The 9,311-nt window shown below is 43.0% G+C and overlaps 1 protein-coding gene across 1 annotated transcript; it reads right to left on the bottom strand.

Annotated features, from left to right (window-relative positions):
- Positions 1-816: 816 nt before the first annotated feature.
- PPP1R27 (protein phosphatase 1 regulatory subunit 27) lies at positions 817-3,666 on the bottom strand. Its single transcript, XM_083430238.1, has 3 exons — positions 3,153-3,666; positions 2,086-2,236; positions 817-1,600 (listed from the first exon to the last, which is right to left on the bottom strand). The coding sequence occupies exons 1-3, from the start codon at positions 3,328-3,330 to the stop codon at positions 1,477-1,479; spliced, it is 453 nt and encodes a 150-aa protein (XP_083286364.1). The 5' UTR covers positions 3,331-3,666; the 3' UTR covers positions 817-1,476.
- Between the last annotated feature and the right edge of the window lie 5,645 nt (positions 3,667-9,311).

Raw genomic sequence — 9,311 nt, 5'->3', positions numbered from 1 at the left:
CCCCTTCCAAGTGATAGGTTGCAGGAACAACACCTCTGTACCTGAAACCTATCAGAAAGAAGCAGCCACAAACAAAAGAAGCCCGATTATTTAATTTCTTCAAACTGTGTGGTGTACCATAGACTGTGCAATTATCAGAAACAATGCACAGCTGAGGGCTAATATCCACCATCTTGCATTGCCATTTCATTCTTCTGTCTTCCAGAGAAAAGAGCATGCAAAGATTCATAGAATTGTAGAGTTGAAAGGGACCACGAGGGTCATCTAGTCCAATCACCTGAGCTATAGTATGTTGCACATATTATAAGTGCTGCAAAAAAATAAAAAATACCCAAGTTGCATAATTTAATAATACAGAACTGTGGAATTGGAAGGGACCCCAAGGGTCATCAAGTCCAACTCCCTGCAGGGCAGGAATCTCAACATCTAATCTGAAGCCATACCAGACCCTGCTTAGCTTTGCAAATGTGCTAACAATTTTATTACTGCACCACTAGGAGGACATTGACCCTTACTTAACAGAATGAAATAACGGTGCAGCAGGGACAATGTCTAATGGACAACTTCAAGGTAAATACATGTCCTCCATCAAAGTTAAACAGATGTGTATGAATGAGAACTTTTAGGCATTAGTCACTATATCTTGTTCTGCTTTTTAAACTGTTCTACTTTCCTTTAGAATTCATTTCCTCATTTCATATCCAAAATCTCATGTGCAGCTAGGGAACAGTCTAAGGGCAACCTGGGAAACAAAGTGTCTGGGCAGGAAGTGCGGCTACCCTTCCCAAGAGCAGAGGGAATAAAAATAACCCAAGGTTGTAGAAATTACTTTATTGAAAAAATAAAAAGCTGTTTCAGAACCACATAAAAAATAACAGTAGAAAAGCAAATCTAGGAGCAAACATGTGAGACTTTATACATGACATTTTTTAGGATAATATATACAGCAGAAAGATACCAGCTTGAAGTTGGGGCTATTTTCTTTTTGTGATAATTGTGTGAGGATTCTTCAGGCCTGAATAGGTTGAATGTCTTTGAGAAAGCACTGTTCAAATCAGTCATTGCCAGATAATAATCGGAAGGTGTATGTTCACACAAATTGGTACCCAGTCCAGTTCATTTCATAATCACCTGTGTGAACCTCCTGCACAACAGTGCCGTTTGGGCCAGTGTGTCCCAGCCATTAGACTCATTTTAACTAAAGCCTGACCGTAGCAGGTACCAGAAAATGGGCCACATGGTAGAGAAGTTTACATTTTCTGGAAGGGCTATCCCAAGCATAGCTCTCTGATAAACCCCAAGGTAGCCACTCTCATACATACACATTACAACCAAACTGTGGTCTCTTTTAGGAGGCCGTACACTCTTGCCAACGTAGTAGGGGCAACTTTGCTAGCCTCCTGGCAGCATGCAACAAATGCTGCTGCCTGCCATGGAAGCTGAACTCCACATGGGAAAGAGCTGAGCGGCACTAGCTTAGTCTACTCGGGCTGCTTTGAAAAGCTCCACAAGCTCCTTGTACTCTGGGTCAATTAGGTCAGATGGCTTCTCCCCTTCATCATTGGTAGCATCACGCTGGGCACCAAGAGAGATGAGGTACCTGCAGGATTAAAGAATGAGGTGATGAGACGAGGACATAATTGACACACATACCCACATGCACAGTTTAGTTCATACATGCACTTTTCCCTATGCTTTCATATACAAGATGATACAGAGGACTTGTGAATTGGCTGTTAGTTTCAATGTAAAGCTTTCCTCTTTCCATAAAGAGACCAGTCTTCTCTTATATCTGGTTTCCATTCTCACCTTCTTACTTGAGATATCCTATATATTTGGGAGATATCATAGGTCACTTAACACGCCAACACAAAACATCACTGCTAGTGTCCGAAGACTAGCACTACCTATAGGATGGTCATCTAGCCAACAGACATGTCATCATCTCAAGTCTAAGCCTAGCACCCACTGTTGAGCAAGCCCTACTTCCCTCCCCGTTTTCCTTGACCAAGTTTGTGGCCTATCAAGAGAGGGTGGGCATGGCTAGACTAGAGATTAAAGGTTAACATAATTTGCATCTCTGACCTTGCAATATCAGCGTGACCATCACTGCAAGCCATGTGTAGGGGTGTCCAGCCGTCCTCATCTTTCTGATTGATGTCAGCACCATATTTCACCAACAGCTTGACGCAGTCAAGGTTCCCAGAAAGCACAGCTTCATGGAGGGCAGCCATACCTAATGGGAAAAGGTAATGCATCAGCCACAACCTGCAGATCTTAGGAAAACATCCCACAAAAAGGGAGTTATGCTAATATGCTTGAGACAGTGGGGAGGAGTCTAGAAGCAAAATGCATCTTTTTTTCTCAGGAAACTAGACCAGGGCCTTTACATTTTTAAGGCTGCATTATCTTATAATTGTTGGGGAAACGGCACACAGAGGGGACAATTTTTGGCCCACCAGGTTCTTTGCACGGAGAAAAAGATTATTTTAACCAAAGCTGAGTGAGTTCCAGAAACTTATTTGGGGAATTAAGTAAGCAGTTTGTAAGAACAGCACCTCAATCAAGGCTTCTATGGCCTTCTGCAATACTGAGTCAATGTTATGAAAGTCTAAGTGTGATGGAAGTCAGTAAGAAGCAAACACACTCTAACAATCTACTGGGCCATAGTAGCTGTAACTGCTGAAATTCCTGTGACTACTGGATTCCTTTTTTAAGTGCAGCCTTTCATGCTGAGATCATAGCTGGGGGAAACGGCTCAAAGAAACACTGATTCAGCTTTACGGCTGGGCATGAAGCTGCTCTGTTCATCCTGCCACTGGATATATTGTTCTGCTCTCAACTCAGCAGCCATATTTTATTCACACAGGAACAAGCTGCATTAGCAGATTAGTAAAGGGATTTAAATTTTCTCAGAGAGTGCACTGTACATTGGCATAGTTTTCTTAGCATCTATCACCTTAGAATCTGTTCAATACCCAAGTGTCTAGCTAAAGGATTTCAGGTGACATAGCTCCCTATATCGATGTAAGTGTTAGAGGGAAAAACATGACCTAGTTTGTAACACACAGCCTGACTTTGGGATTAGGCATCTGCTAGTGCTTAGGCTTATTCAACCACCCTTCAGTTAGGTTCACCCACGTCCGACTTACCTGAGGGGTAGATAGTGTCCAAGGTGACCTTCCTGGCACGGATGAAACGGCCCACTTGCTCCAGGTCGCTCTGCCTAATATGGTCCAGGAAGAGAACGTCATTGGGGAAACGCACAGTTTTCAGGCCTCGTGTATATCGCCTATACCTGGGAAGTGAGTCTGGGTAGTAATACTTCATTGTGGCAGAGGTAGAAGGAAGAGCAAGAGACCAGCGAGACAGGACTGAAAAATGGTGTTGAGGAATAATAAAAAAAGCACACGGCAACCCAGACGACTTTGAAGTGCCTTGAGACCCAACGGATTCTCTTCTCTGTGACGCTTGCACCTGAAAGGCTGGTGGGATGTTAGCTATGATTTCTGCTCCTGATGGGACTTCCTTGGAAAACACTGAGTATGTGTGGGTGATCTCCTGTTGAGGACTGACTATTTCCAGCGGTGTCTCCTGTTATATATCTTCCCCATGGCTATTTTGAGGATAGTCCGCTCATGCTATTTGCCATGAGATTTGGTAACTGAGCTGCCCTGCCCTCCGGCCTCCCCCTTTTGAATATAAGTCAGGGTTTCAATTTACATCCCACCTGTCGATGTGCAATAGTTAATGGGTCAAGCTTGCTCCACAATCGGCTTGTGTAGATCCCAGAACCCAGCAGCCCCAGATTCTGCAAACCACTGTTTGCAAAGTCCACTGTTAGCCCTGCTTTCTGGAACCTCTTGACAACCTTTGTGGGCTTTCCAGAATATACATAGGAGAGAAATGCATGGAACTTCAGTTCTACACTGAAGTTCAGTTCAAATTGTGCAGATAGCAAAACTTCAAAATTTACATCTTTTAAAGGAAACTACGCATTTCCTTAAGTTGTATAACTCTAACTTGCTGCATTTTGTTGTATCTTGAGTTTTGAATAAGAAAGAATATTACCCAAATTATGTGGTGAAAATGGTGGAAACTATGAAAGCATGCATTTCCTCTTTTCGAAAACATCAATGCATTTCTACCAATTTCCCACTTCAAGTGCTGCCATCTCACAGAATGAAATTGGTCTCATATCCCAAACTTAACAGCAAAGGGTTGTATCCCATCAGGTAGACACCTTGTTAGCCACTTTGATTAACTTCAGTGTGTCTCCTCCATTATGACTGGCACTGGATATAACCCTACGTACCCTAGAAAGGCATCTCCCAACCTTGGAAACTTTTCTTTCTTCAATCAGCCAGTTGATTCCAGACGTAACTGGCTCAGGACAGAATGGCCATTCCCAATGATATCCGTCCTCCTGCCCCTTTAGAATTGGCCACCAACCAAAAAGCATCCGCATCAGAGCAGCCTGATGAGAAGAGGTTTATCTTCCCTCTCTTCCTGAAAAAATATGCCAAGTGTCTGACTCTGTAAAAATAAACTAGAATAATCTACTTTCCTTGGGTACCTCAGCAGGCACTGGATGGTAAACAGTGCAACTGCAAGGAGCAGTAATGAGACATCCCACAGCTCTGCTTTTGTTTATTCTGGGTTTTGTAAGGAACCCCCTGTTTACAGACACTGTGACAATGAATAAAAGCATGTCCCATTTGCCTTTGATATTACAAAGCATGAGAACACTACACAATGAGATCAGGATGAGCAAATTACTGGGCTAGAAACTGGCTTTTCATCTCAGAATGAAGGCAGCTAAAACCAACAACCCAAAGACCCATAGCTGGCATGGAGGCCTTATTTCATAAACTAGCCCTGTTCATATGGGATGCATGTATTCCTCATAGCAACGATTTGAAAGTTTGCCTTCTGCAGCTTGAAATGAGAGACATCCTGCTAGTGTCAGAAACTAAAGTGACATATTGGGCAGGGGACCAATGCCGTCACACAACTCCCCCTGCCTATGGGCCCAGCTCTCGGCTCTTAACTAGCCTTGGATCAGCCACTCTGCTAGAAGTGTACATTTTACACTGTCATTTGAATACTGCCAAACACATTTGTGCATGTTTGCATATATATTTTTAATTTTGCTGTAGAAAGCCATTTGAAACAATCTACAAAGCAGACCCTATTTTTGGAGGCCCTAGCTCGCCTGGCATCCCAGCTGAGCAGAGCGAGAAAACAGTCTCCTGCCTTCCCTTCAATCAGCATGCAGCAACTTGTTTTCCTTTGCTAGGGCTGCTGTCGCTCCCCATCATGTGACAGAATTACATATTTGCTTACAGAAATATTTTTCAGCAGAAGTGGCCAGCAAGCACAACACCTGTCAGGATTCTGTGCGTATGACAGGTAATAGCTATTCAGTATGTGCGTCTTTGTAGACCATTTCTTGGAACGAGAGGGAATTAAAAGCTTCCTGACCTTTAGAATGTTTTCTACACTGAGAATCCTCAACTTGCCCAATGGCTCTGTCCTTTGGCAGGCTGGGCAAGGTTCTTCTGCACACACAGGATTGGGCAACAATATCCAAGTACTGCTTTCTGGTAATGACCTAGCAGGTGAGAGAAGAACTACAGAAATAAGGTGCTTCCAAGTCCCCAACCCTCTGAGTTGTTCCAGAGCACAATGTTCAATGATGATACTAAATGTCTCAGAGATCAAGAATCCACAGGGTTGTAGGGGTTTCTCTCCCAATAAAAGTGATCAGTCAGGGTGACCAAACCTGTTTTTGTAGTAAAGCAGCCTGAAAACAATTCTGAAATTGGTCTAGGAGCGATCATATCAATTTCCCTATCTTGCCATTTTAAAATGAAACTAGGGCCTCAACAGAAGCAACAGCCATGCTGCCTGAAAAATCCCCCAGATCATTCAGAAATACATCAGATTTGATCTCTCTCTTGGTTCAGTGGGGTAGTAATCACCACCAGATCCTTCCCCAATCACTCAGTAGCAAAGGTGATATTTAGGGCATGACCACCAGTATGTGTTGGGTGCACAGTTTATTGAGACAGCCCTATGGTACCCATGAAATTCCAAGGAGGCCTAGGCACAACAGGCCCTGCATGGATCTTGAAGTCCCTCAGCACTAACGTCCTGAAATTCTTCACCAAGTCAGGCAGGTGGGTGGACAGGACACCAACCACATCACTGTCCTGTATCTGCCACCCAACAGAGGTACAAACCCCCAGCTCCCAGATGGGCTGGCCCTTCTGGCACAAATGATGAAATTTAATGCAGCAACCACTACATCCCTTCCCTGTTGCTCCAATCTTGCCTGATACTGCACCAAATACCCAGATAGGCAACACAAGCTAAGGTCAGGGCCCTCCAATTCACCTACCCATATCTCAGTTATGCGCACAAGGTCAGTCACCTCGCCCATGATCAGATCATAGGTGAGTTGTTTTGCCTGGCATTAAGCAACAGCGCTGGACAGATAAGCATGGATACCCAGTTCTCTGTTGTAGAGGTGGCTGACTATGGATGACAGACTAATAACAGAAAAGGACCAACAGGAGCAGTAGTTCCACTTAACTCAAAGCTCAAGTGATGACGAGTACAGTATTGCTTTAGAAAGCACTCTTCAATTATGGGATTTTAAGTACACCAAACCACCAAACTGCCCGAGTAGCTTGGGGCACTTTTCAGAACATCAGATGCCTTTAGACTTGCTATCCAAATTCAGACCTAGCAACTGCAATAGCATCCTCACAATCTTGCCATTGTACTGCAGACTAGGTGGTTGCATGTATTAGTTTTGCCTCTGCAGGTCAAGTCCCAGCGTCTTAAATCTCTACTATATAAGCCCTTGCCATGTTGGCTGAATACAACAATTCCACTGGACATGGGGGTATGTGCTCGCTCCCTCTTTACATAAAGAGTAAATTCCTAGCATACGCAACCACAAAGATATGCTTGAAAGGTGAAATCTCAGAAGCCAGAGCGGTTGCTGAGTAAGGTCTCTAGAAGCCAGGGGGAGAGACTCAAGCCTTGAAGCTTCTTGACGCTGCCCAGGATGAATAAAAGAATTATGCAGAGTATGCGGTCATACTAAGTTGCCTAACTTGCCTGATTTATGTGGGTTACGGAGGTCAGGTGATGCAGAACGCAGCTCAGTTTACAGGGGACTGACCATCCGGGAGCACTATTACACCAGGGTTCCTATCCTGCACACCATTCAAAGAGTTGGCCATGACGTACAAAGCCCTTTAAATAACTTGGTCCTTACATAACTTGCAAGTCACACTCTTCCTTAAGAGGAAGCACTTGCCCTTTTTTTTTTAAATCATCCCATCTACTTCAGCAGACATTAGGCATCTACTTACAGAATTCCTTCTCTGTAAAGCTTTGGAAGATAGTTTGGTAGTTTGAAATGCCTTTCAAGATGTATTTGGTTTGAGAAGAGAGGGGAGAGAAACTTCCATTTTGTATTATTGTATTACAGGCTCTGCCGGGAGCCTATAAAAGATACAAATTTGGGTTGCTCCTGAATTTTACCCTTTCGGTCAATAACGTAGACATTCCTCAGTCTCAAAAGGTACAAGCAAGCCGTTAGGGCTCTGAAAGATCAAGCTACTTTGCCTTTAACAGCCTTCAAGAGGATGGTGGAAGGGTCTGTCACTTCTTACGGAGGCATGGTTTCTCATATCTAATTCTGTTGGGAGTGACATTCTGTTCCACATCTGTTCTTAGAACCATGTTGGAAGTAGATCTAGGAAAGGAAATCTGCCAACACTCATGGGAGTTCTCCTGGTCTCCTAAACTATTGACCTACCTCCTCTATCATCCAGGAAAATTCACTTAAAATGTACAGATGAGTGAAACTAACACAGTGCTACTTTTCCAGAAGAGGAGCCAAACGTACTATGAACGCCTCCCTTGGTTCTCTTATAATGGCAATGATGCTTACCTGAGAGCGCCAGAACAGTTCCAGCTGAAAAGCCCTGGCACTATACCCTAGTGAAAACGTCACAAATCTTGTGAACACCCAAATCCTTCTGCTGGAGGCACTGTGAGGAATGTGGCACTTATATCCATCCTATGTGCCTTTGCTCAGCTGTAAAATCTATCTGGATACAGGTATTATAGAAGATGGGTGTGATAATTCATGGCCCAGATTTAGATTTGCTTTTCATGTTCTGATCAAATCCAATAATCTCCTTCCAAAAGAGCTAGTTATCTTTATGTTGGTAGCCATAACACTGAGTATAACTCAGAACTGAAAAGTTTGGGGGCAGGGCTTGAAAATGTGGTGTAAGTCAATTTTTTACTGCAGTTTTTGAAACATCCACACATCATTTAAAAGTGCAATGAGGCAAACCTGGTCTTCAAGACTTCGCAGCTGTATGGTAGCCATTTTTAGCTCCCATGTCTGGTACACCCCATTAAGCTCAGGTACCAAGCCACAAAGTTTTTGCTTGGATGTAAATATTTCCTCTTTTTTTTCCCCTCTTCAAAAATAAATATGATCTCTTACTATACTGTCTCCTTCTGCCATAATTTACATTTTATTACCAGATAGAATTCCCAATTTTCCAGGGAGACAGCCTGCTCTACCACCTTATTCAGTAGTACATACACAGAGAGCTCATCTCCTGAGTTATAGCAATTAAATGGAAGTGGAGAGAGTAAGGTCCCCCTCATTTGACCCTGTACATTTCCTGGAATGTTGCATCTAGGGTTCCCCCCCCTACAAGTACAGTTTTGCACACAGCTGAATGCAGATAAAATAATTCAAGCATTTTTTGATGTAATCAATGTTTAAATGTACAGATTAGTTTTTTATTATCTATGAACGGTTTGTATCATTCTATATTCTGTACTTAGTAGGTAATTTCCCACTACTGCCACTTTTCTTTAAGCTTTTGCTACCACATAGCATAAATCCACCCTCCAGATACTTGCTATTGGACTTTCATAAGCTGAAGTCAAAATAGCCAAAGATGAAAGTGATAGTATACCTCTGGAGAGTACCATGTTCGCTTCCCATGGAACATACTGTTCTTCAGATACTGAAAACCTAAAGCAATACTTTGCACAAATTAAGTTACTTTGTTCAAATGTGCATTTGTGCAAAACAGGTTTGAATTATATAGTAAGAACATGCAAAAGGCTGGACATAAGTTTCCCCCAGGAGGGGGGAATATTTATCATGCAAGCAAGTTTCAGCAACAGAAAAAACCTTAAATCCACTTTCATCCTTCCTGGCCTAGATGAGAAAAGAGTTCTCATAGAATCATAGAGTTGGA

Source organism: Podarcis tiliguerta (assembly GCF_965153285.1).
Source record: "Podarcis tiliguerta genome assembly, chromosome: 2".
Taxonomy (NCBI): domain Eukaryota; kingdom Metazoa; phylum Chordata; class Lepidosauria; order Squamata; family Lacertidae; genus Podarcis; species Podarcis tiliguerta.
This window is presented reverse-complemented; position numbering and strand designations above follow the sequence as displayed.

Coding starts and splice junctions, on each gene's coding strand:
- PPP1R27 (XM_083430238.1), bottom strand. CDS start 3,330: ATGAAGTATTACTACCCAGACTCACTTCCCAGGTATAGGCGATATACA. Junction 2,237..3,152: donor GGACACTATCTACCCCTCAG/GTAAGTCGGACG, acceptor TTTTCCCATTAG/GTATGGCTGCCCTCCATGAA. Junction 1,601..2,085: donor GGTCACGCTGATATTGCAAG/GTCAGAGATGCA, acceptor TTAATCCTGCAG/GTACCTCATCTCTCTTGGTG.